We start from the raw sequence: 27,749 nt of genomic DNA, 5'->3' as shown, positions 1-27,749 counted from the left end.
TGGTGCAAAAGTATTGCATAAATGTAGAATAATGATCAAAGCAGTAATAAAAACTGAGTCAGGCCTAGGTAATATATGACGTATTTATTCGGTCATTGTAGAAGATGGTATCCATTTCGGGATCCACTCGGCATCGAAACCGAATGGTAACAAGTGTCATTGTTTGCGTTATCGGCGTTAACCACTTCTTAGATGTTATGGTCAGTGGCTGTGTTGCCGAGAAAACTATGCACTAGATCAATAAGCACAATCAAAGCTCATTGAAGGCATCACCCAGGCACCACCATGCGCAATATTCAATCACTTTATAGCTTCGTCAAAGCTTATGCAATTTGACAGGCACTGATAACTTTTGGGTATTTCCTCGCCCATACCAGACTTTGTTCTTTTCTGTTCTGTTCTAACAGTCTCATTGTGGATAGGTTGAGATCCATATTGCCTCAGCTACTTCATATAAATAAGTTCTGCAGGGAAAAAATAATAGAACTACCAGATTCGCCGGATTAAGGGCATGCTGTCCTAGAAGCCGCTCTTGTACAAAATGCCCTTTCCCATTCTCTTGTGAGGCTACAGTGGTTTATTGTATTTTAATTTTCTTACTAAATATTAGGCTGAATATTGTTTTTTTGTTTGGTAAAGTCCTGAGATATTTGTTGCAAGCCATTCGCGGTGTTACTTGAGAGTACGGTGCTAGTCTTGGGTGTATAAAATGCGTGCCCTAGATACAGATAACTTCAAGCTTATGAATATAATATCTTTAAGGAGATAGTGAATAAGTAGTATGGAACAGTGACTTTGATGTCTTCTACGTTGAAACAAAGTCAGATTTATTAAACCAGACATTTCGGTGCCAATTTGATATATTGTACACAAGTAACATGTGTGTTACCATTATACTAAAGTTGTCCCAATTAGAGGCTAAAATTTATTATTCCCGACACATAAATCAAATCAATCATTTTAGGCTAAAATTGTCATAGTAGATAATTTTAGATAAAGTGACTGCATGCCTATTTTTAATTACGATAAAGTGATAAACAATTTGATTATGTCAGGTTTGACTTTGAAACTTATGATTTGATTATGTCAGGTTTGACTTTGATTATGTCAGGTTTGACTTATGATTTGACTTTGAAAAATCAGCCCTGTCATAGAAGGCTCCTTTTTTGTCTCAAGAAAGTGACATTCGTTGCTTAGCTTCTTGCGAGTCACTGAGATTTGCCCGAATTGGCCTTAATACACGGGTAATTGGCTTAATAATGAGCGAAATTAGAAACAAATGCGTTATTTTGTCTACATACACAGGCGTCGAAGCAATAAACAAAACTGACTCAACGATGAGCAGTGGGAAATTTGTGGACAAAGTTATGGTATATCAGCATCTTTCCAAAGAGTCATAAAATCAGACACCACCGATATTTCGGCTATTCTGTCTTTCATCCGCTGAATCTGTTCAGGAGTGAAGTGGTTTCTCCAGTCTCCCACTTTACCCTTTCGAACAAATTCGCCTGTCATGGGAGTCTCCATTAGAGCTACGAAATTGAGAACACCCTTGATGATCTCCGGACGAACAGTGCTTAGCATAGGGGACTTGCTCAGGGGCGTCCTCTGTGGATCGTGATGGAACAGCATCTTCATATGGGCCAGGCTAGTCTTCTCTAGAATCCGGTTGATGAGGTCGGGATTTTCTTTGAGCTTGTTCTGCCACTGCGGTCCCATGAAAGCGGCGATCTTGAGAATGCAATTCTTAGTGTCCTGCTTAAGCTCTTCGAAGGTCAAGAAGAGGACGTTTGAGTCGTTTTGGTGTTCGTACCAAGATATGACATTTTGGAAGTAATCACCGAACTCCACCTGGCCCTGCATGAAGAGTTCAAAGAACTTGTCAAATGTCCCATCTTGAAAACGGTACGCAGGGATGTGCTTAGTGTGGTAGTAGAAGGAGACGCACGTGTCGTACGGGTTTCTCGCAATGTACACGTACTTTGCTTCTGGAGAGTACGGTATCTTGTTGAATGGCAGGTGGCTCTTGAAAGCGCTAGGTTGCGGCGCGTACACGGCCGCTTCTGCTCCTTGCAAGTCGAGGCAGGGGAACCGCATGAGGAGGTCGAAAGGGTTTGTAGGGTTTTCGGCGTTCATGAGGATGTTGTACATGATGTGCTGAGTCCACGTGGATCCTGCCTTTGGATAGCTCACCAGAAAAAGGTCGCCCGGCCGTGGTTTGTACGCCAATGTTGAAAGTATCGCATCGTCCGAGAAATGCTTGCCGATGTGGAGTCCTTCAATGTTCCTGAAGACGTCCGTTGCCATGATGTGCTGTCTGCTGACTTCAGCTGAAAAAAAAGCCGTACGTGAGAATTAAGAACGGGCTTGAGCATCGCGTTTTAACACATCTTTGTTTCCACGCTAAACGACTGTACATATTTCACAGGCAAATGATTTGGGAAATAACGACATTGTAGATTAACTGGTATGAGTAATAACTTAGTAAGCGAAAGGCATTTGCCTGAGTCTCAGAAAACATATACGTGCATTATTTCCTTCTCTTAAATGTAATATTAGCTTCCCCTATGAATGAACAAGACGCTGGAGATTTTTTTAATTTTGTTGCACTACATTTTTATCTCCCATGTCCTCTTACTTTGATGCTGCGCAGCGGGCTGCAGAAATAAAGGTCATATCCTCTACTTAACACCACTACTGCTGTATTACCACAATTTCAAAGACGCATCGTGTATTCGTTGTCCTATCAGCATCTTTAAGAATTTTCATTTCATGCTTTGTTTCACAGAAAACGAAGAAGTGTGTTTTGAATAGGAGCTACTTCTGCTAACTCCGGCGTATTTCAGTTTTAATTTAAGTCTGTTGATCAGTTTTCGCTGCTCCCTTGGAAGGGATGGATGTAGACTACCCCGGACGCCTGCCGGCACCAGCGGCGTCAGCGGCGGCCGCCTCCAGGAAGCGGATGGGACAAGCGAGCGACAGCGACAGTGAAGATACTCATGCTTACTATCTCAGCAGTGAGGACTTCTCAGATGACGGTTTCCAACCTGTGCTGAGCCGCAAGGCGAAGAGAAGGAACATGAGGACATCTTCATCCACAACTATTCAAACTGTAAGTGAAGCGCCAAAATCGAACACTTATACCATCCTGTTCCTGCCTGCACTTCCTACCGTCAGCATGAAACGCCTTAACAGACAGTCTGTGTCGAGGTCTCTGGAAACGCTCGTGCCAAATGAGATCACGGACATAAGAGTGAACGCCAGAAAGAATATACTGGCTGTGGACGTTTTGCACGCAAGTGCGTTGGGCGTTCTGCGCAGTGTAACTGACTTGGACGGCAACCAGGTGCGCTCTCCTGTTCCCTTGGGATGTGATGTATTAACCGGCGTGATCTACGACATTGATGTCGCTATTTCCAATAAGCACTTACAACTTCTTGTCAAGTTAACAACTGATACTCCAATTGTTGATGTCACCCGGCTAGGCAAGTCTCAATGTGTGAAGATTGCGTTTAAGAGCACATCACTCCCCTCTCATGTGAAGGTGGGGTACTTCAGACATGCTGTGCGGCCTTTCATTCCAAAGCCTCTCCAGTGCCATAAATGCATGAAACTTGGACATGTGAGCAGCGTCTGCGAGAATTCGGTGGTATGCCACCGCTGCGCCGAGCACCATGAAGCGGATAAGTGCGTCGCAACTGTCAAGAAATGCTCTAATTGCAATGGATCCCATGAAGCCACATCGAAGGACTGCCCGCGGATTCAGAAGGAAATTGCCATGTTGAAGGAGATGGTGCGCGATCACTCATCTCATCGAGAAGCCGCAGCTAAAGTCAGAAGACGTCGTTCACGTCGACGTCGGTCTTCGAGGACGCCCGCTACCTCCTCGACACGTTTGCGTGATCCCTCATCAGTACCACCTCCTTTGCCTCCTAGACCACATGCCGTGGGAAAGGCTGTAAAGGACAAAGCCAGTGAGCATACCCTAACTGCGACAGAGTGGCCTGCACTTCAAAGGGAAGCAGCATCAAGCGAATCGAAGGAGCTTCATGACGGCGAGTCCACACTCCCGGTTCGAGATCTTTCGAACCAAGACAGGCAAGTGACTGCAATCGTCCCGGTTCGAGATCTTTCCAACCAAGACAGGCAAGTGGCTGCAATCGTGCAGTCATTAATTGCCACGATTCGCACGCTACTGAGCAGCATACAATCTCCGTCTGCTAAGAGTGCACTGCAAATACTGGATGCACTGAATCCAGTTCTTGCTAACTTCGTATAAGCACAATGGCTCAACAAAATCTCATCTTCCGCACTGAAGTTAAAAGTGCGTCGATTTTTCAGTGGAATGCCAGAGGCATGAAGTCCCGTATCTCGGACTTTCGCCAATTGGTTCGGGCCAATCAATTCCCTATACTTGTCATATGTGAACCAAACGTATCAACGCCTTATAGATTGTCCGGTTATGAAGCTTTTTGTTCAGCCGCTTGCGAAGAACGAAGCAAAGTAATTGTTTACATTCGCACAGACTTGAATTATCTTTCGCACCCAATAAGTTCAAATGACGAGAATCAGTACGTGTGTCTTCGTGTGAAGAAGAATGCAGTTTCGTTCACGCTTATTAGTGGATATATATCTCCGTCATCGCGATTTGTCTGCGACAGATTAAAAGACATCTTAATGAGAACCGATGGGCCTTGCATCATCACCGGTGACATCAACGCCCATCACATGCTTTGGGGGAGCACTAGGATGAATGCCAGGGGCCGGAACATTGTTACATTCGCTTCCGATTACGACCTTTCCATCATGAACGATGGTACCCCCACATATATGCGGGGTCTCACGTATGGCAGTTGCCTTGACCTGACATTGGTGTCACGGTGCTTCTCTCACAAAGTTAAGTGGTTTAGCGATATTGAGGCTCATGGGAGTGATCACATACCCACCTACGTGACGATCGATGGTATCATAAAAAATTTCTCTTCCGGTGTTGCAATTGGCACTGACTGGTCAATGTTTGCATCGCGTGTTGAGAACGCTTGCCAAGAAGACCTCGCCTGCAGCCTGGAAAATACCATAGCGGAAGCTATGCAAGCGTCCAAATGTGAACTACCATTTTCGTCTAAAGTAACACAGTTTGACATCAAACTGGAAAAATTACGAGCTATACGAAGGCGTGCTGAACGACGATACAGACGCACAAGATCAATTTACGATCTGAGGGTAGCAAGGCGGCTCCAGAAAAAGATTCAAAGACGCATTTACAAACAGGAGAGCGAACGCTGGAAAGCATTCTGTGAATCTCTAGACCCTCATAAACCGTTGTCATATATCTGGAGAACAGTTCGTGGTCTTCGCACCTCTCCACAACAACGGCACCCCTTTAAAGCTTTGGCACTCCATCATGGAAAAACAGAACTAGAGGGGGCTGAAGAATTTTGCACGAGAGTTGCCGGGAATATTATGAACGAAAGCATCGACGCCATGATCGTTCCTGAGACGCGATTACCAGAAATGGACATTCCGTTCACCATGGAAGAACTGGAAGGTGCGTTAGTCGCTTCTACGCGCATGTCATCGCCAGGTCCTGATGGTATTACTTATAGTGCGTTGGGACACCTTGGACAAAAAGCCAGAAAAGAACTTTTAACATGCTTCAACAACTCCTGGCTCAGCGGCAGTGTTCCCCGAGAATGGAAAATAAGTCGATTAATACCACTTTTGAAATCGGGAAAATCACCATTGAACTTGACAGCGTATCGCCCTATTGCCCTCGCAAGCTGCTTCAGAAAAGTGATGGAAAGAATGGTTCTATTTCGTCTCGAGTGGTACTTGGAACGATACACCAAATACCCTTATTGCATGGCAGGCTTTCGTCGGGGCCGCTCCTCCATTGACTGTGTCCTTGACTTATTGACATTTGTTCAACAAGAAAAAAGTCGCAAGCGCATATCAGTGGCACTCTTTCTTGACGTGAAGGGTGCATATGATAATGTAGCTCACGATGCCATCCTCACTTCTCTCGCAGCAATGGGCATTGGTGGACGAATGTTTCAATGGATAAAAGATTATATAACTGGCAGGGGTTTCTTTGTACAAACATAGGAGGGTACAACTGCCCAACATTACACCTACTGCGGAGTACCTCAGGGAGGTGTTTTAAGCCCCACATTGTTCAATGTGGCCCTCATTGGTCTGGTGAAGGTTCTGCCTAAGTCGGTGTGCCTATCCATATACGCCGATGATATTTGCCTCTGGAGTGCTGCAGTTACTCGCCCTCAGGTGCGTGCACGAATACAGCAGGCAACAACCCTCACAACAGCCTACCTTCAGAAACAATGCCTAAATATATCAACTGTGAAGTGCGTGCTGATGGCGTTTACACGCAAACCGATGACGCCATACCCTGTTTACATCAATGGGAAGAGTCTCAAATATGCACGGACGCATCGTTTTCTGGGCATAATAATCGACAGAAGTCTTTCGTGAAGCCCACATTGTGCGTACTTGAAGAAGAGACTGCTATCTATTGTGCATATCATGAAATTCTTGTGCGGTAAAGCATGGGGAACTTCTGTGGCCTCCATGCTACAGCTGTACAGGGCCCTAGTTCTGGGTCTATTGCGCTACAGCTTGCCGGTACTGACTAACACTTGCAAATCGAATACTCATTCATTGGAAAGTTTGCAGGGTGAGGCACTGCGTATCTGCCTAGGACTGCCCCGATGCGCTTCTACTTATGCCACAATCATGCTTGCCAAAGACCATCCGGTCAGGACATATATAGTTGTGTATTGCCTCAGAGCGCACATTCGATATGCTAGCCGTGTCCCCGAGCACCACTTGGCCCTTCTACCTTCAGGAAGACCACGTGCTACGTTTTCAGACGTCATAGCCAAGCACCGAAACAGCATTCCATCAGGATATACGCCAGCTGCGAGAACGGCTTGTTCTTTGTGGTGCCTCGACCAGCCGCAAGCACGTCTAGAAATTCTGGGAATCAAAAAGAAAAGCAGTCACTCCAGAGTAGCATTGAAGCAAGCAACACTGCTATTACTACATGAGTTGTACTTAGACCGAACGCAGATATACACTGATGGGTCCGTCTCATCGAGCAGCTCATCAGGTGCCGCTGTAATTCCGGCTGCAGAAATGACAATCAAGTTTAAGTTGTTGCATATGACTACATCTACGGCATCAGAGATTGCTGCTATAAGGGCTGCTTTACAATATCTCGTTCAAGAACGTCCAGGAAAATGGGTCATATTCTGTGATTCGAAGGCAGCGCTTCAGAGTTTGCAGTCTGCCATGCGTAGGAGGAGTCATGACCAACTGGTACAAGAAATAAGACATTGCCATCATGAAGCTTTAGCACGAGGGCATGATATTATATATCAATGGCTGCCTGGACATATCGGTATTACCGGAAATCAATTAGCCGATGATGCAGCCCGCTCAGCCCATGAAGAAACCCGTGTAGTCCCGATTCCTCTATCAAGGAATGATGCAGCAAGACAGTTTTACCTGCTGCCTCGAGATCTCACACGCACGTTCTGGTCGTCTACCAGCTTCCAAAGGTGTCAATTTTATGAACTGGATCCTTCGCTCAAGCTAAAGCTACCATCACAACTTTCCCACTCCGATGCGACACTGTTATGCCGCCTTTGGTTGGGTGTTGCATTTACAAAGGTGTACTTCTTTCGCATTGGTATGGCAGACACTCCTACATGCGACTACTGCGGAGCTGAAGAGACCATCGAACACGTGCTGTGCAGCTGCGCTTGCTACGACACACAACGATGCCAGCTCCGGATGGTTTTGAATCGACTTGACCCCGGACCATTTTGTGTGCAGAAGATACTAGGACCTCAGGCATCTGTCTCAGTTGCGCAGAAAGCAACTAAAGCACTGCTACTTTACCTCAAGTCAACAAACCTGAGCGACCGCTTGTAGACTGTGTGTGCTCCCCGAGTGTGCTCGCGATTGTGTGTACCTTCTCATCTTTCTGCAACCTTTTTTCTCCCCTTTATCCCTTCCCCAGTGCAGGGTAGCAAACCGGATGTGCGTCTGGTTAACCTCCCTGCCTTTCCTCGCATCTTTAATTTTCTCTCTCTCTTCATTTCATGCTGCTGAATTGTTTTATTATTTTTGAAGTTCTTCTAGCTGCCCTGTTTTCGAACACCGCCATGACATGCTAACACGAGAAGTCGCAGCGCATGCCGAAACATAAAACGCACTCGAACGCTTTCGTATGATCGAGAGTTCGATGATACGACCATGGTACATGCGGACCATGGTTCATGGTAACTCCCCATTGTAACGCATTTCACAAGTTCAGGTTCAGCGGAATTTCCACGAAAACAACCGATATCGCGATAGTTTACAGCGCAGCAGCATCTGTCTGCTTAGCTGAAGCGCACCATTGTAGCTTAAAAAGTGCTATTCGCATTCCGAAACCAGTATGTCATAAAAAGTTGGTTGGTTTCCTAAAAATATGCGCACACTTCTCGTGTGCATGATATCATGTATAGTTATACGAGCAAGAACACGTAGAGATATAAAGTTTATGCTAATACATCATAGTATTATCTCACAGAAAGTAAATGCCGTGTGTAAATATGTGCCTTTTTTGTGCGCTGGAGCTTTCCACGAATCGATTGTGTCGGAGGCGCCATTCTGTACGACGGTAAGATGCTGCGATGAATTAATCACTCAAAAATCAGTATATTCCATATAAATGTCATAAGTGTAAATATAATGATTCTTTGCGTAAAATCAGTGAATAATTGCACAAAAAGCCCCTTAGGCATGTAAAAATGTACGTAACCTACTTTTTGTAAGTATTACTTATTAGAAATTCTGTTCAGTAAGGCTCCCTTGGACTGTCAGCCCCTCAATATTGAGATTGAGTGGCCCATGTGAAAAAATATTACTTCGTGAAGGGTTTTTCAGTAATATTGTTACGCATGCCTTGGAACAATATCAATTTCTGTCCGAAACCACAGTGGAATAATGAGCGCGAAGTAAATGCGACCACTGGGTCCGCCACGGTGGATCAGTGACGGAGGTGCTCGGCTGCTCACCCGAAGGTTTCGGGTTCGACTACAGTCGTGGCAGTCGCATTTCGGCAGAGGTGAAACGGTACAGGCAACCGTGTACTGTTTGATGCCAATGCACGTTAAAGAGCACCAGATGGTCAAAATTTTCGGAGCCCTTCAGTACGGCTTCTCTCATACTCATATCGTAGGTTTGAGATGTAAAACCACAGATTCAATAACAGTTTTTTTCAAGAACATCTAAATACAAAAGTACCATAGATCTTGCATTAATCTCCTCAATATACGTCTTCCACAGCTGGAAGTCGAACATGCGTACTAGAGAGTATTCCTCCAATAACACAGCCAATCAGCTACCACGGAAAGCGTTACTCGGCTAAACAGCGACACCTTTAAAGAAAAAGGAGGAATGTGTTAACATACGAGGCAGAGTAGCACGTCGCGTATCAAGGTGTGCTGTGGTTTACATGTATAGCCAATATAGGCTTAGGCGAAAACCCTAATAGACGGAAAGATGAACAACCTCCGCACCTCAGCGCGATAGGGTGACAAAGAACCTCAGCACGTCGCGTTCATTGACTATGTCCTACGTGTAAGAGAAATGTCAAATAGTTTTTTGGTCATTTCGATTGTTAATTTATGGCTTGCAGCAACGCGTATTATTGCGAAATATTGCTGTTGTAGAAAGATTCCAGCCACGAAAAGTAGGTAGAAATGAAAATATGTGACTCACACTTTTTTTTTTGCAATTGAAACAACAAGTGTTAAAAAAGGCATAACACACCATGAAGATATGCACACATAGTATACCAGCGGCTTTAGCATTGTTACGAGAGCACCCGTTTCTTCTAGTGCACTCACCTCTGAACAAAGGCGCAGCACAGTCACAGCGAAAGCTAGAAGAGCCGCCTTTTAAAGCCTCTTCAAAACACTCATTGGGTAACTACTGCAAGCACACTTACTTGATGCCCACTAGGGCGTTATTGATAAACTTTTGGGTAGTAGGCCGGCAGTCACCTTGCTATTTTTCGCCATTCTTCCGAGAAGCGTGGTATCCGCTAAACACTTGCGAAGAATGTCGTGCCAATTGTTCATGAAATGGCTGACGACAATGAGGAATTAAGGCTGAAGTGAGTATGCGCCACAGTTAATAGGGGAACAAGAACAAGCTTTTGTGATGCGTTGGAGCATAGGACGGCCTACTCGTTACGCTATTCGCATTGTGCGACGACTGGTTGTTTTTTCGCTGTTTTAAAACGCTTCATAAGTCGTACTAACGCGATTGCATTCCCTAGATCAAGACTGCCTAAGTCAAGTTTGCCGACAAGTCACAAGCACCAGCGTAGCTCTCTGGTAGAATACTGGGCTGGCACCCAGTGAACCCAGGTTCGAGCCCCACTGTGTAAGGGTAGGCTTGCTAGGTTTGCCAACAAGTCAAAAGCACCGGCGTAGCTCAGCGGCAAAATAGTGGTCTGGCACCCTGCAGACCCAGGCTTTAAGCCCCACTGTGTCTTTTGTGCTAATTTATGTCTTCTAATTTCTTAATATGGTTACAGGCGTGCACTGGTGGCTGCGGCAGCGGTGGCGGCGAACAACTGCGCGTGACCCGAGTTGTGATCTCATAACAGCTTTCGCTGTAAAAGATACAATGGCATCAGTTAATCATTTTAGTATGAACAATTTGCTTCAGTTATCGCACACACATGGTAGGAAATTATGCATTCAGGGGTATGGTTTTTTTTTAGTGAAACAAGTATATTCCATTTTCCTCCTTCCGTAAGAAGTTTCTCATCTGAGCAAAACTAGTTCATCACGTGATAAAGAACAAGGGACATTCGAGCGTTTAGAACACTTACCTTATGTCAACGAAAATCAGTGTATATTCTGACAATGGGCCTTGCCGTTTCAAGTGGTTGTAGTATTTGGGTGGACGGGCAATGTCCGCAGTGCGTCGTACCTTAAAATTAGGCCCGCTGACAACACGGGTAGTTGGAAAATTTATAAGAACGATAGCCTGGTAGAAGTGATATTGTCTTTCGTGAATAAGTCAGTGCAAGGCGCCTATCAGGAGGGCCGATGCACTGAAACGAGCGTGCTATATGGCCACCTTATCGTAAGTGGAATCTGCGTAAACATATTCGCGAGGACTATCTCTTTGGTTTGTCCGAAACCACATTGAAGAGAAGTGCCTCTTGACGTACGCACCCAAAAGGCCAACTACTGGCGATAGCACTGGAGAGGGCATATCTGCGAAATGGGTCGAAGAGAACCTTGGCATTTCATTCCGTAGATTGCAACGCCTAAACAATGGTTTCCCAGGAATGGCTCTGCTTCTGTGTCCACGGTTTCAGAAGACTGAGAATTGCACACATATCCAGAACACTCAGATTGTGCGTCTGAAAACAATGTTGTCTTTCATTGAGCTGGTAGTGCATTTTGACGCACGGAAACACGACTTCATGCGCACTTGGTTCGTACATACATAGATTACTACGCATATGTAACTCGCGTTCGAAAAACTCCTGAAAACCTCGCAATGCATGAGAACGATAACTGCCAACGTTGGAACTAGTTTGTAACACAGATTTACTTTAACTGGCATATATATGTAAGACAACACCATTGCAACAGCGCATTCTTCACAGCGTCAACGACTCTTTCTCTCGGCCGTTGAACACGTTGAAGCCGTAGGCTTATTAGGCGATGTGCGCGCAAAATGAAGAAACACGATAAACACGAGCCAAAGAACGGTGAGACCGGCATCGAGTTGGTTTGTCTTTAATGCTTTAATTTTTAGTAGGGCTGGACGCTCCAAGACGACTCAGATTTAGCCTATGGAATAGTCAAACTCCTTCGAAGTGTGGTTCGGCGGCTCGGATTGAACCCTCAATTGTCAGGGCAGCAACGAAGCATCTCAAACTCCTGAGCCACCTCGAATATTTCATGTGCTCTTGGCTGCAGATGATTTTATGAGAAAAACTATGCGCAATATCCACGAAATATATGTGGCAAGCTGTGCTATTCAAGCTGAAGCCCACAGAAGCCGAACCATTTGTTGCCATAAGAAGACATAGACCATGCAGATGTTCGGCCCATGCCGCTTTAACCGGATGAAACCATTTTCTGCACTGAAAGATAAGACCAAAATACTTTCCCAAGCAATGAGGAGTACTCAGTGCCCGTGCCCTAAACATTCAGCGTGGTAAAATAATTTTATTTCAGTTTTTTCGCCGTGCCAAGCTGATTGCATGTTGCGAGCTTCGCGGCCACGCCGTGAGGCGTCGCCGCAATCGAAACGACGACAGCGCACCCTAGGCGTAGGTAAACTCTTTTTGTAAAACAAATGATCTTGAGACATAAAAATAAAGAATATTCTTGTTATTTTTATGCAAACATAATACAAACCAGTTGAAATGTTTCAATAATTGTTCGCGGAACGGAAGTTGCTAAGCGCGGGCGCAGATGACTCGTATGCTGGAGCACCAGCGGATGCAGTCGCAGCAAGCTGCATCAGTTCATCATGGCAATAAATTATCATGCATATTGCTGCAAAAAGTGGTGCAGCAGCTCTAGAAAAAAAGGTGCGAATCACTTCTTCAGGCTTCCGTCAGACAACAGGTACGTTGATTCCCGTTATTTCGTGCGAATGTCGCTGACTAGTTAAGGGAGAGCAACAACGCGTGCCATTGAGCAACGAAGCTGTAACGTCCACTTAGAGATCACCTTCGATTGCTGAGTCGACGCAGACAGCACCCACTATCAGTACTACACGACACCCACCCAGAGTGCAGTTTCTCAAGAGTAATATTGCGGCACGAGAATATCCTACCATCAAGGTTTTCTCCGCCAAATGCCCCTGCAGTGCCTCCACGGGTCCTGCCTAAACCACCTGTTTCTTTTACGATACATGGAATTACGAAAAAATTGCCCATTTCTTCTGTTGGCCTCAGACAACTGACGCTATATCACATTTATACAACGTATAGTGATTCTCTGCACGTGTACACCGACGGATCCACCACGCTAAACACCTCCGTCGCAGCCTTTGTCATCCCAGACATAGATATCGCTCGACGATTCAAAGTGGACCATAAAAGCGCATCAACTGCCGCAGAGCTTGTCGTTATCCGGGAGGCAATGAGATTTATTTCTGGAGAGCGACCTCGAGCCTGGACAATTTTCTGTGATGCGAAACCCGTTTTGCAAACCAATAATTGCATCATGAAGCAAGGTCCCTAATACATCTTAATATAGAAATTGCAGAACCTATTCAGGTTGCTTCAACAAATGGTCATCTTATAACTTTCCAGTGGATTCCCGCTCATTGTGGCGTGATGGGAAACGAAGAGGCAGACGATTAAGCTAAAAATGCCTTAAGCAGTGCCCCTGAAGTACGCATTGCGTTTTCACGAGCTGACACGAACGCCCTGCTTCGCTGCGTGATGCGCAGCTACACACTTCAGCACTGGACCAAACCGGAACGGCGGCACCAGCGACTTCACAAATGGGACCCGGAAATGAATTTCCGCATGCCCCCTAAATCGAAACGGCAACTGACAAGTATGATCCACCGCATTCGTCTTGGTGTGGCGTACACAAGACGTTACGCACATATCATCGGTCGCAGTGACACCGGTCCTAATTGTGAACACTGTGATGTGGCAGAAACACTTGAGCACATATTTTGTGTCTGCCCAGCATACGCACGTGAACGACAAACACTGTTTTTTTCTACTGAACTATACCGCAGTAGGTCAATAACTGATGAGACCATGTTGGGCCCTTGGCCAGACACCAACAGTGCAACTGCGGTCACAAGAGCGGTCATAACCTTTTTGGAAGCAACTGGACTATATGCGCGGCTATAAAATTTGTCTCAGCTAGAAAGAATTCTACATACTCACCTCTCTATCTCACCATCGTCATCGATTATTCTATCGTCTCCCGTTTCCCCTCCCCCTGAGTAGAGTAGCAGGCCAGAGGAAGCTATCGCTCAGGCCGGCTTCTCTGCCTTTCTGTGGAATAAACCTATCTACCTACCTAATCCGTAACGTGAATCGGTATAGATAAGTTTTATCGTTATTAAAGACATCTATATGTAAGTTTTCTTCGATCTTTGTCCGCACAGTTTACGAGAAATAAAATTACAACAATCATTTGATTGCTCGCGAAAAGGATATACTGTGCAATACTTTGGTCAGTCATTATATTCACTACTGCGCTCTTTACAGTGAGCCTGGTGATAGAATAGGTGAACTTAACGCCAGGCGTGAGAAGCGTAGGTAACCTGGGCGTAGTTACATTATTAGCTTCAGCTAATCTCTTGGTATGTCTATAACGAAGTCACGATTCTCTCCAAATCTCCTTACTGAACGCTGCAGCAAGTTCGCAGCAGTCTGAGGAAGAAAGATGTACGAACTAGAAATTGTCCATTTTAGAAATGGTGAGGTTGTGGTATGGCGAATTAACAGAAAGAGACAAAACACGATTGCCGGGGGGAGTCCATTCGCACGTGCGCTCCGAGTGGTTGTGTCGCCCGCTACCTCCCGGGGCTTGCGTAGCTCTCGCCGAACGGCCCGCCGTCCTCGAACTCCTCTGACCGTCTTCCAGTCAATTTTTTTTTCATATAAAAATTTGCCTCTCTCTCTATCACTCTTAATCCCTCCTTATACTTTCCTCGTGAGCTGAGTTACGGTAGTCACTTTGCGTTTTTCCTATTTATAAATCAGTATCTCTACCCCCCCCCCCCCCTGGCCCGGCCACAATGTTTCCTCCGAAATCAAATCCTTCGTGTACATCTCCCTCGGGAGAGAACTGAAACTTTTCCATGTTTTTTCTCCACTTGATGTGTCATAACAATGTCTCTCTCTCACAAACACCAGGAGCGTAGCCAGAAATATTTTTCGGGGAGAGAGAGAGGGTTCAACCATACTTTATTTATGTTCGTGCATGTATTTTTATGGGTGCATGTATACGTACGCAAGCAAAAGTGAACATTTTCATGGTGATTTGCACGCACACACACACACACACACACACACACACACACACACACACACACACACACACACACACACACACACACACACACACACACACACACACACACACACACACACACACATTTTTAGGGGGACACGCACACACACACATTTTATACATATACATACACATATATGATAGGTTAAACTTGAGTTGAGTACCATCCCCTGCATTTCAGATTTGAAGCGTGGCTTCATTACGCCAAGCACCTGGACCTGCAGGAAAACCCAAGAAGCAAAGTTCATGTGACCTACATGCTGTGCTCGAAGCACTTCGCAAAGGACTGCTTCACCAGTGCTGCTTGCAAAAGGCTCACCAGTGGAGCCGCCCCTCTGTGAAAGTGCAAGAGCCTAGGATGAGGCCCTTGGTACACCCAGGTGAATATAAGTTGGCATTGATCAAGCATTACTGTTGTTCTTGACTATCATCCAGATAAATGTCTGCAATTCGTCATAGCTTGTAATTCCACCTAACCTATTACGTTTTACATTACAGATTTTTTCCAAGAGATCAAGGCATGGTAAGCCACACAAAAAAGCGATATTGATTCCGTTAATGAGGCATTGCTTATGAAGTACATATAATTAAAAGCAATATCTGCAATGTAAGGATAAATTATTTGCTTCAGCATTGTTTTTTAAGGCTAAAATTGGTCTGTGTGATGCCCATATTCACTCTGAGGTACAAAATATTTTGAAACGGGGTGTTGAACAAGCAGGAGTTCACTCGGCGAACAAAATATTTATTTAGTGCAAGGGCTAACTGAATGCAAGCCTGCGATCAAAGCAAGTCTTCTTCCTTTTCTATACTCGAGCTCCTTGCCCACTGCCCTCGTTACAATCACCCCCGGGCGACGAGGGAGCCATCCTGGCGACCTAAGGACAGGTGTACACAGAAGGGCTATGGTATGGCTTGAGCCCAGAGACGTGCGCGATTTCTCGTCCCCGATGGCGCTTGTCCGGAGATGCGTCCAGCGGCTCGACAAGGTAGTTGACAGGGGATGTTTGGCGTACAACTCGATAGGGACCATGGTACCTAGACGAAAGCTTGTGGGAGAGTCCTGGAGGAGTAGAAGGAATCCATAGCCACACCAGTGAGTTAGGAGCAAAGTTCATAGGCGTGGTTGACGCGTCGTGGCGATGTTTTTGGTGCGTCTGGTCATGTGACGTGAACGCATGGGCAAGCTTCCGACATTTTTCAGCGTGTGGTGCTGCTCGTGAAATGGTTGCTAACTCTGAAGGGTCCGGTCGGTAAAGAAGAATAGTATCCATTGTTGATGATAGCTCGCGTCCATAAAGAAGGAAGAAAGGCGAAAATTCAGTGGTGCTTTGCGTTGCAGTGTTGTATGCATATGTCACAAAAGACATTATGCTATCCCAATTTGACTGGTCGGGTGAAGAGTACATGGCCAGCATATCTCCAAGTGTACGATTAAAACGCTCTGTCATCTCATTAGTCTGTCATCCCATTAGTGCGGTGTATGATGCGACACTCGCTCAGCAACGCTTTGACGGCATCGGGGAAAAAAACTCGGCCACGGTCACTTAAGAACTCCCGAGGTGTTCCATGCCTTAAAACAAGGTTTTTCAGTATAAAACATGCAATGTCTTTTGCGGTAGCAGAAGGTAAAGCAGCTGCTTCAGCGTACCACGTTAGGTGGTCGATAGCTACAATGACCCAGTAGTTGCTACTCGAAGTATACGGAAGCGGATCGTAAAGGTCCATTCCGACACGATGGAAAGGTCGTGCTGGACATGGCAACAGCTGCAAGGGACCAGTAGTATGTTGAGCGGGCATCTTGCGTTGCTGGCACGTAAGGCAGGACCTTACGTAATGGCGAACAAAACGGTACATACCACGCCAGTAGTACCGCAGCTGTAAGCGAGCGTATGTTTTTAACACACCGGCATGGCCACATTGCGGATCATTGTGGAACGTGGCGCAGATGTCAAAGCGGAGATGTCGGGGTATGACCAATAACCACTTACGGCCGATCGAGCAGTAGTTACGGCGGTAAGGCACATTATCCCGAATAGCAAATTTTGTGCTTGACGGCGAAGCGTCCAGGAAACTGGAGCGGGCGTCCGGTTCAAGAGAAAGTCCTAAAGGGAAGAAATCCAAGCGTATTTGCGTTGCTCAGAAGGCATGTACGAAATTCTGATGGCCAAGGCAGCACTGGTGGAGATAGGTGAGCAGAGAGGCTCTGAAGCCAACGGCAAGCGTGACAGGGCATCGGCGTCGGCCAGAACGGTAGATAACACGGATATCGAATTCCTGTAATCGCAATGCCCAAAGAGCGAGCTGATGATTCGGATATTTTAGCGAAGATAACCAGCAAAGTGGTCTGTCACAATATCAAACGGACGTCCATATAAATAAGACCGAAATTTTCCGATTGCTGAAATAATGACGAGGCACTCCTTTTCAGTGGCACTGTAATTCTTCTCGGCTTTACTGAGGGTGTGGCTGGCATAGGCGACGACGTACTCGTCAAAGCCATCCTTGCATTGGGCCAGTATGGCCCCTAGCCCAACACCACTAGCATGCGTATGAAGTTCCGTTGGAGCAGATGGATCGAAATGTCGAAGTATGGGAGGCGTAGTGAGGAGCCGTTGGAGTTCCTGAAATGCATCATCACACGCCTGCGACCACGCTGACAAATCAGACCTTCCGGCGAGAAGATTGGTCAAGGGGCGATAATGCAGGCGAAATTGCGGACGTAGCGCCGGAAGTACGAACATAGGCCGATGAAGCTTCGGAGCTCTTTGATGGTGGTTGGTTTGGGGAACGCCGCGACTGCAATAAGTTTTGTAGGGTCCGAAAGAATGCCGTCCTTAGAAACCACATGGCCGAGGATTACAAGCTTGCGAGCGCCGAAGTGGCATTTCTTCAAGTTAAGTTGAAGTCCCGCCGTGGAAAGGCACGTAAGAACTTGCTCGAGGTGGCTGAGGTGGGACGCAAAGTCGCTTGAAAATACCACAATATCGTCAAAATAACAGACGCACGTTTTCTATTTCAGACCTCACAGGATGGCATTCATCATCCATTCGAAAGTGGCAGGTGCATTGCGGAGGCCAAAGGGCATCACGGTGAATTCATATAGTCCATCCGGTGTCACAAAGGCTGTCTTCGGGTGGTCACCCTCTGCCATGGGCACCTCCCAGTAGCCGGAGCGTAAATCTAACGAAGCAAAGAACTCTGCTCCTTGTAGGCAGTCCAAAGCATGGCCGATGCGAGGCAGGGGGTACACATCTTTGTGCGTTATTTTGTTCAATCGGCAGTAGTCAACGCAAAACCGGATGGGTCCGTCTTTTTTCTTTACGAGAACAACCGGGGAAGCCCAGGGACTGTTGGAGGGCTCGATGAAGCCAAGTTTCCACATGTCGTCTACTTGTTCGTCGATGGCACGGCGTTCAGCAGATGACACACGGTATGGACGCTGTTTTATCGGGCCTTGTTGACCGGTATCAATACGGTGAACGATCGCAGAGGTTCGGTTTAAGCCTGACTGGTCACGATCGAATGAAGAGCGAAAACGGAGTAGAAGATTTATAATCTCTTGGCGCTGAGTTGATGCGAGCTCAGAGTCGATGGCATCCGAGAAGACGTCCAGAACATCATTAGGCGCGTTGGTAGGAGTGACAGCACAAATTGGGAGCAAAATCGTAGAATCGGGTATAGTAGCTCGAAGAATGCACTCGTAAGGTTCATAGCTTCCCAGGCATTCTCCCCGTAGTAGGGATGACGGGCTGTCCGAGGGATCGCACACATAAATGGCAGCGTGGCCGTTGCGAAAAACGATGACGGCAAACGGAAGCATGCAATTTCGACGGCACGCAGATGTGACCGATGGAATAAACAACACAGGCGATTTCAGAGGAGAGGCACACGACACCGGGACAACAACAGCTGAGAAAGGCGCAATGTCAACGTCAGAAGCAGCAAACACTCTACACGAAGCGTCATCGTCGGTGTCATAGCACGGCACAGATAACGCTAGTTCAGAAGGAGCACAGTCGATCAAAGCAGAATTTGGATGAGAGAAAGTCCCATCCAAGGATAACATCATGCGAAGAACGGAATAAAGCTACAAATGCGACGACGTATATTCCACCTTGAATGACGACTCGTGCAGTGCACAAAGCTGAAGGCTGAACATGGTGGGACGTAGCTGTCTGCAAAGATAGGTCGGTAAGTTTAGTGGTCACTTTCTTCAAGTTTCGGCACAGTTTCTCGCTGATTACAGATACGGCAGCTCCAGTGTCAACAAGTCCGTGTACCCTAATACCATCAATATAAAGTATGATTTCGTTCGTGGGACAGCAGTTAGGTCTTGAAATTTTCGCTGTCAACACAGTTCTTGTCTCCAGAACTGCGCCCGTCAGTTTTCTCCTCGCGGTGGGCTGTTGCGACGAACATTGAAGAAATAGATCTGCGACGAGGAGAAGGCGAACGGCTTGAGCCAGACGGGCGGCGACCGGGACGTACGTCTAGAGGTAGATCGGTAGGAACGGGATATCGTGGCTGAGTGGGCATGTAGTGTGAGGCCCCTGCATTGTCATGAGAAGGGAAGCTGCGACAACGGCAGTGACGAGCTATGTGGCCTGGGATGCAACATGAAAACCATATTGGCCGATTATCCGGAGTGCGCCACTGGCTGACGGTAGGGGCACTTGTCGCTGAATAAGGTACCGGAAACGGTCGTGCAGGTGGTGGCGTCATATAAACGTTCCGAGTTGCTTCGTATACATCCGGAGACGGGACAGTCAACGGGCGGGCAGGTGGCGTCGACGAATAAACGTGGCGAGTTGCTTCATAGATAGCCGGAGACGATGGAGCACGTGGCCCAGCAACAGCGGCTGCACATGTTAGTGGTGTGGTAACAGATGGTTGGGCCTGAGCTGGCGGCAATGCTTCGTCAACTTGTGATTCAATGACCTGGCGAAGCGAAAGCGACAAGGAAGCCATCGGCTTGGTAGTTATGGTGATTATAGATAGCTGCCGGGCGACCTCCTCGTGTATGAATTGCTTTATGAGTGGCATTAACACTGAGTGGTTGGCAGTGTCATGGGGATAGTCGAGGGATGAGTGGTCCGCGGTGTCTTGAGCAGCGCAACGTGTGGAAGCACGTTGCCTACGCAGCTCATCATAGCTTTGGCAGAGCTGAATCACCTCGGCGACCGTCTGGGGACTCTTCACAGCAAGCGTTTGGAATGCACCGTCGTCGATTCCTTTCATGATGTTTCTTATCTTGCCTGCCTCATCCAGAGTCGAGTTGACGAGCTGGCAGAGGAAGAGCACATCTTCGATGTAGCTCGTGAAAGTCTCATCTGATCTCTCTACCCTGCCACGCAAACGCTGTTGAGCACGAAAGCAGTGGACAGCAGGACGGCGAAAGACTTCCGAGAGGGTTTTTGCCAATTCCGACCAGGTACTGAAATCACTTTGATGATTCCTGTACCATAATTTCGCTACGTCGGTCAGGTAAAAACTCGCATTCGTGAGCTTATCGGCTGCGTTCCACTCATTGCACGCGCTCACCAGTTCATACTCGGCAATCCAGTTGTCCACATATTGGTCCTCTGTGCCACCAAATAGGGGGGGGGGTGTCGGTCTGCCGGAGAGCGCCAGCGCAGAAGACAGGTATGGGTGCGAGACCTGGAGTGGCGGCCTGAGACGCTCCCGGATCAGTCATAGTAGAAGGTGGTTGGAGTGTATGGCTGCGAAGTTTTAGGGTGAGGACCAGATGTACCCAGCACCTCCACCACTTGAAACGGGGTGTTAAACAAGCAGGAGTTCACTCGGCGAACAAAAGATTTATTTAGCGAAAGGGCTAACTGAATGCAAGCCTGCGATCACAGTGCGTCTTCTTCTTTCTCTACCCGAGCTCCGTGTCCCCTGCTCTCGTTACAATTTTTTTACAGATATGCTCCCAAAATACCTTCTGTTTGAGCACGCCAAGCACTTATAATGCATGCAATGTAAATGTACTCGCTGATAGTCTTTCAATCAATTTCCGAAACATTGATAGTATTTTGTCATTGCAGTCTACTGCCGAGCATCAATGGTGGCAGAAGCAGAAGACAGCAGTTTAGGAGGTAAAAAAGCTGCATTTTTAACGTGCATGGCAAGAAGCTGCGGCTACTTGCCATGCTCAAAAGCACCGCTAATTTCACACAAGGGTTATTTCAACATGTGCAGAGGATATGGTAGACACGTTATTCATCGTGAGAAAAATATTGTGGTGAGCATTTCGAGATGAAAAAAAAATGTCAGCCACGCCAAGGATTCACAGGTGTGCTGACAAAGCAAGCAGAAATGATACGCACGTAAAACCTTAGCTGCCAGAATCGAAAACAGAAGTAATGAATGTCAGTAATGCTAATACCACGAACAAGCTTCCCTTGTATAGTGCCGCACCGGAAGCATAAGTACAAGATAAGTACATGCGCGTGGCACCTAAATGGAACATGGTTTGTGCGATTCAAGATAGCTATGTTAATCCTCCATCACGCCAGCTTTACTAGAAAACGCTGCATCATACTCATAGGTCGGCAAGCTCACTTATGAGACAACTCACTCAGACTTCGATCAAGCTGCGAGTCTGAGCGAGTCCTTGTGAGAAATATTTTGTGAGTCTGAGTCTGAGTGAGTCCGGTTGAAAAAATTATCAGCGTGAGTCCAAGCGAGTCTAGCTTAGGTAATTTTCGGTGAGCGTGAGTCCGAGTGAGTCCTAAGTGCATAATATCGTTCATGTGTGAGCGTGAGTGAGTTCCATCGTTTTTGCCGACCTATAAGTCGTACTACTGTACCACTACGCGGGAGACAGATTCTCTACAAGTCCAACTCCACATGGTTTTTCACCATATTATCATTAAAGCAAGCCCCTTGCCAATCATCCGTGCATTTGTGAATGTAGTTTGCTTCTTCCCATACTTATGCCACAGTTTCACCTTTACTGGGAATATGTACTGTAAAAATGACTTTTCCCTTGTGAGTTACCAGCAGCCCTCCAGCTGTGCAAAAGAAAATGACTTGCGCTCATCTGGGAGGGTTTCATTGGCTCTACTATACAGCTACAAGCTCCTCCTTTTTGCAAGGCATCTCAGTTGCATTAGTTTACTCCAATGTTTTTCTTGTGACTTCATTACCATGGTAGCGCAAAAACAGTGTACGATGACATGTTGACATGTACTAGTGAACACAAGCAGAGAGAAAGAGAGTGCGAGAGATTATGAGAAGGCAAATGGGTCAAACTGAGCTATTGTGCTCAAGCCTACTACTTTGCACAAAGTGTAAAGTGGCTGAACAGGAAAGAAAAGAGTTACGCGTATATTCAATAGCTGTGTACCATATTTGTTTCGCTAGAGTAGCAACTATTCAAAAGAACAGCATATAAACCTGCTTTGAAAACTTCATGTCAGATGCCACCCAGAGGCCACCCCACCCTGCACAACTGTTGCTACAGCTTTGTCACCACCAATACCAACAACGGCCACACAATTCGGCACACCACCCAATCAAAGACATACAGTGTTTCAGATGAGTGTACGTATATTAACTGAATTACATGTTGTTTCACAAAACTATTAGACATTTAACAGCTGTAATTACCCAATGTAGTTAGGCAGGCAAAACATGTAAGGTATAATGGTATGAAGAACAATGTTTTACACCTTTTGACAGATTAGCTTGGCATTTGAATATAACATTCTCATGAGGCATTATGCCTCCCGCACAATATATGTCGAAGCACCTATAGTTCCATAATAAATATAGGGGGTGCAGTAGTCCCAAACAGTCCCACAGAGTGTGCTGCAACAGTTAGAGCAAAGTGTCACTGATCCAACTCCTAAAGAGTTTCAGGGACAGTTCCTTGATTTCAAAAGGTGCAAAGCAGCCCATTTAGGAGTAGCAAGGGTAGAGAAGCGCAATTTTTTTTCATAAATACCTAAAAGATACTTTTCATAAAAAATAGAGATAAAAATTACCACGGGGTGTCACTGGAGCCGATGATTCAACAAGCATCCTGAAAAAAAATGTACAATTGTGAAAACATTGGCTACAGCGACACATTGTGTTCATAAATTTTTTCAGCCCCTTCTGGTTTTCACCTTTCTTAGAACTTCCTGTCTTGCACATAAAGAAGTCTTGTTAAAAACATACTGAATACGATTGTCAACCTAGAGGTAATAAGGTATGTGATTTATTTAATTTTCATACTGCAAGAAGCATTAAATTGCAGCAATAACATGATTATCGTTGTTTTCTAAGTTCTGCTGGTTCCAGTGGCCTCTCTGGGCTTTCAGGAACTCCACTGACTGCAGCGATGTCCACAAGTTTTCAAAGCACACCAACACCAGCCCGTAGAAAACATGCTTCTGTGTACACCCCTAAAACCAAAGAACGTATGGGTGACCATGTGAATAAAAAAATTAACGGAAGGCATTTGCGAGAATTAGACGGAAACACCAAGTTAAATATATAACATGACTTAAGGCACTGAACATGATCAAGCCACATGTACCAAGAGACCTTTTTGAATTGGTGAAAGCTCCAATTCAGCTCTGTGGGCTTTCGAAATCTGAAAAGCAATAGTCAAAGGAGATGAAACAATTTGGACTAAACTTATTCTTCTATTCACCAAAAGCCTATCGCTTCTTGAGGAAGGTACTCCACTTGCCGCACGTGAGAACATTAGGGCACTGGCTGGCAGACATCCCCATGACTCCTGGCATCATACCTGGTGACAAGGTCATAATTCAATCTATAACTAAGTATCGGCCAATTGAAGACAAAGCATGTTGTCTGCTGTTTGATGAAATAGTTTTGACACAAAATTTAACGCATGACCAGTCAAAGAATATTATAATTGACTCTTGAGATGACGGACATAGCAGGACTTCTCGTGTGGCAAACAAAGCCCTTGCTGCGGCTGTGTCTGGCATATCGAGAAGTTTGATGCAACCAGTCGCTTTTGTGGTCTCTCACAATTCAATTCCAGCACTTGTGATACGATGGCTTTTGCTAGACTTAATTCAACAGCTTGAAACGAAAGGTCTCTTGGTAAAAGCAGCAATATGTGATCAGGGCTCAAACAATGTGAATTTGTCAAAACAGCTTGTTCATTGTTTAAAAGAGCCCTTTTTTGAAGTTAACAACAGAAGAGTGCATTTTATGTTTGACCCTCCACACCTGATCAAATCCACACGGAAGAATCTGAAAAGACTAAAACTTATAATTGGGTCACAGGTTGTGGTCTGGGAACACATTGAAACCCTGTACAAAAAAAAAAACGCGTCCCACAGATCCGGCATCTAGGAAACCTGAGAAACATTTGAAGAGTAGATTGGCAAAAAAAAAAAAAAAAACAAAAAACAAACTCAGGGATCAACACATCTACAGGATGTCTTTCTCTGACATGAAAGTGAAGTTTGCCACTCAGATTTTCATCGAATCTGTTTCTGTTGCATTACTCACTCTCATAGCCATTGGAGAGCTTACCATAGATGCAAAAGTTACATAGGAATTCATAGAGAGAATGGACAAGCTTTTGAACCGCCTCAACAGCTCAGCAGTGAGAAAACAGGACGACAAATTGAGGTTTGCCATGTCACATGGCTCTCAACACCACATCTTCCTTGAGCAGTGAATAAGTTGTATTGCTGGCTGGCACATTGGTGGTCTTTGACGCAAGCAGCCACACACCATCAAAGGATGGAAAATCACAACCAAAGCCTTGCTTTTGTTTCGGCAAAATCTAGAAACAGAACTTGGCTTCTCATACTTCTTAACACGTCAAAAACAACAAGTTCCATTGGAGAACTTTTTTGCCACTATTCGTAAAAGCATGGTTGCTATGAAGCGCCTTATGTCTACAAATTCGCAGCAACCCTAAAACATATTTGAATAGGAAAGTTTTTCCGGCTATCTGTACAGGGAAACTGTGAAGTGACAACAAATGCATTCCTCACCAACATCGAGGATGCTTCGGGATTTGTGTCACTAAGCAGCACACCTGCTGTTTGTCAGAGCACCCTGCACGACTTTGCGGTTATGCGCAGCACCTTTACAAGAAAAAAGTGATATGATATGTGAAAATGTCATACGTTATGTCCCTGGAACTCTTTTAAAGGACTTTCTCGGCATGAGGGCCACTGACTGCACATGCAGCAGCACGTTATTGGACAAAGATGGTAGAGTTCTCTCTGGAAAAAAGCAGTTTTTTGTATTGCTCAAGAAAAATGGTGTTGCAGAGCACCTGTTCAATGCCATATCAGCGGCGACTAAAGAGCGCATAAATTACATCAAGCAATAGCACAACCAGTTCACGCGTGAAATTCCCTACACTGTAGATTTCACAAACGTATGGAAGCAGCCAATCCAGGGCATGCCAAAGAAGTCCAATCTTTGTTGTTCCCCTGCCTGCAACACCAAATTTCTATACGTTTTGTAGCAAGAGGTTCTATTGGTACACCACACTTGCTAACAAAAACACAGAGACCAAATCCAGGAAAAGTACTGCTGCAAAAAACCCCCGCAAACTTAGAAATTAAATAACTGATATATGATCAAAAATTACTAATACTTCAATATGTGACTCTGTACTGAGGGGCTTCAGGTAATTTTGACCATATGCTGTTCTTTAATGTGCACTGACATCACATGTACATGCACTGCCAGCATTTATTTAACCTCCATCGAAATGAAACTATTGCAGTGGGAAAACATGCATCTTTCTGGTCAGCAAATCACCACTGTAACTACTGTGCCGCTGTGGCGCCTTACTTTTCGTTTAATTACCAGTTTTTTATACGTGGACGTTCATATTGAAATACCTGCGAAACTGTCTCTTCAGTGGTTGCGTACATCTGTGCCAGACAAAAATGAAATTTCTGCATGCAGAAGCTGTGATCTCGGTCTACGCTTTAGACGACATGATCAACACTGCATTATCTTCACATTAATAATAATTTTCGTGCTTTACTGACATTTCGCTTTTCTGTTGTATACCAAATTTTTGATGTTTTTTGTAACTCACACACACTAACTCTAAACTATGCAGTGTATCTTATCTGTCCGAATGCTTGCTATGCTTATTGCATACATTGCTTTACATTGAGCTGGCACAAAGTGGGCCAACATGTGCTCTGCTCCACATTTACACTTTTGAAAGGCGTTTTGAATTTGCTTACCCATGTGTGCCAATGTTTGTTGCTCATTGCCCGTGCAATGTACATTCAAACGTAAACTATGTGTAAAACAAGTATACGATAACGACATGGCCACTTTTTTTGCAATGTGACCACGACCCGCACTTTAATGGTGTTATGTTATACATGCGCTATCAATCAACGCAGGTCTCGTCTCGTTACGTGAAAACTTTTCGGAACACTTTCTCTAATCCAGGTGTGCCTGCATGATGCAAATATAACTATATCGTACAATGTATATGTAGTCGACGCATGCAATCAGTTACAATATCTTTATTGATAAACCCTTGTCAGACCATATAAGCATATTATGACCGTTTGCGCATGCAGATGGGTGTCGCATGACCCATTCTCCGCCGCGGATTTTGGTTTCTCGATCGCGAAAGCCTTACTAGCACAAACTGCAAAAGAGGTCCAACAGCGGTTATGAAATTTAATACTGAGAGAGCCACCACTCTGATTACAGCCAGTGCAGTGTTCGCATGACACCCGTGCATATTGCATGACGTGCTACTCTAATCAACATGGTGCGATTACAGGCATACACAAGCGATTCGAACTACACTCTGCAAAGACTCTGTGCCATTTGCTGAGTGTGCAAACTGTGCGCGCATTAACGGAACCTGATGGAACAATGTAAATGCTGCCGCAATAAAGGTTCTTGTGTATCTGCAACGTGCGCTGTTCTCGTTCGGTGATCGCGCAACTATGACAATCTAAAAACGTCTTACTCGATGGAGCATACTCATTTCAAGAAAATAAAGGTAATGAGAATGATTACAAACCATTTAAAATGCTCTACGAGCATGGCCTACCTACCATAAGCCACCAATGAGTTGACGATTGCAAGCAGAAATGTTGGAATATTTGTGGATCGGTATGATGCGACTGGCGAACATATGATAATCACTGGAGCAAGCAAAATTGTCTGCCCTATGATTTCTTCACCCACATAACTTGCTCAAATCAATAAAATTATAACACGCAGTTTTAAATAAAACATATTATTTTCTTATTGTTGTTGTTATATTTGTTACTGTTGCAAATGATACACATTTTTTTTTATAAGTGCGTTTCCCTATGAAACCCAGACGGCGCTACCATCGCTTATAAATTGCTGTCTCTAATGGCTCCATGGGCATGTCACGGACCTGGCCGTGCATCAATGATGCTGTGCGAAATTCTGTACGTGCAACAAAAAAAGTCACATCTTTGCCGCAAAGGCGAAGCAATTAACGCGATAGGAACAAATTAGAAGGTCACGCGCAGAGTAGCAAGCACATCAAAGCGTGCCCCGTGTTTCTCACGTACAAATGACGCACGAAACGTACTCACAGGTACAAATGAAAGCGAATAAGCGTCTCAGTTGTTACTTCGCTGTGTCAGAAAAGCGTGCCCTTTTCACAAATGGAGGATGTGCGACGATTGCAGTGATGTT

At 45.5% G+C, this 27,749-nt stretch overlaps 1 protein-coding gene across 2 annotated transcripts; it reads right to left on the bottom strand.

The window, feature by feature from the left end:
• Positions 1 to 65: 65 nt before the first annotated feature.
• Positions 66 to 27,749, bottom strand: LOC119168468 (sulfotransferase ssu-1). Of its 2 annotated transcripts, XM_075866568.1 has the most exons (3): positions 27,647 to 27,749; positions 23,090 to 23,127; positions 66 to 2,330 (listed from the first exon to the last, which is right to left on the bottom strand). In XM_075866568.1, exons 2-3 carry the CDS (start codon positions 23,124 to 23,126, stop codon positions 1,366 to 1,368), a joined length of 1,002 nt encoding a protein of 333 aa, XP_075722683.1. In that variant the 5' UTR covers position 23,127; positions 27,647 to 27,749; the 3' UTR covers positions 66 to 1,365. The 2 variants fall into 2 exon arrangements, with proteins under 2 accessions (XP_075722683.1, XP_075722684.1); XM_075866569.1 differs by lacking the exons at positions 23,090 to 23,127; positions 27,647 to 27,749 and adding an exon at positions 10,913 to 11,120.

Source organism: Rhipicephalus microplus, chromosome 6 (genome assembly GCF_043290135.1).
Source record: "Rhipicephalus microplus isolate Deutch F79 chromosome 6, USDA_Rmic, whole genome shotgun sequence".
Lineage (NCBI taxonomy): Eukaryota > Metazoa > Arthropoda > Arachnida > Ixodida > Ixodidae > Rhipicephalus > Rhipicephalus microplus.
This window is presented reverse-complemented; position numbering and strand designations above follow the sequence as displayed.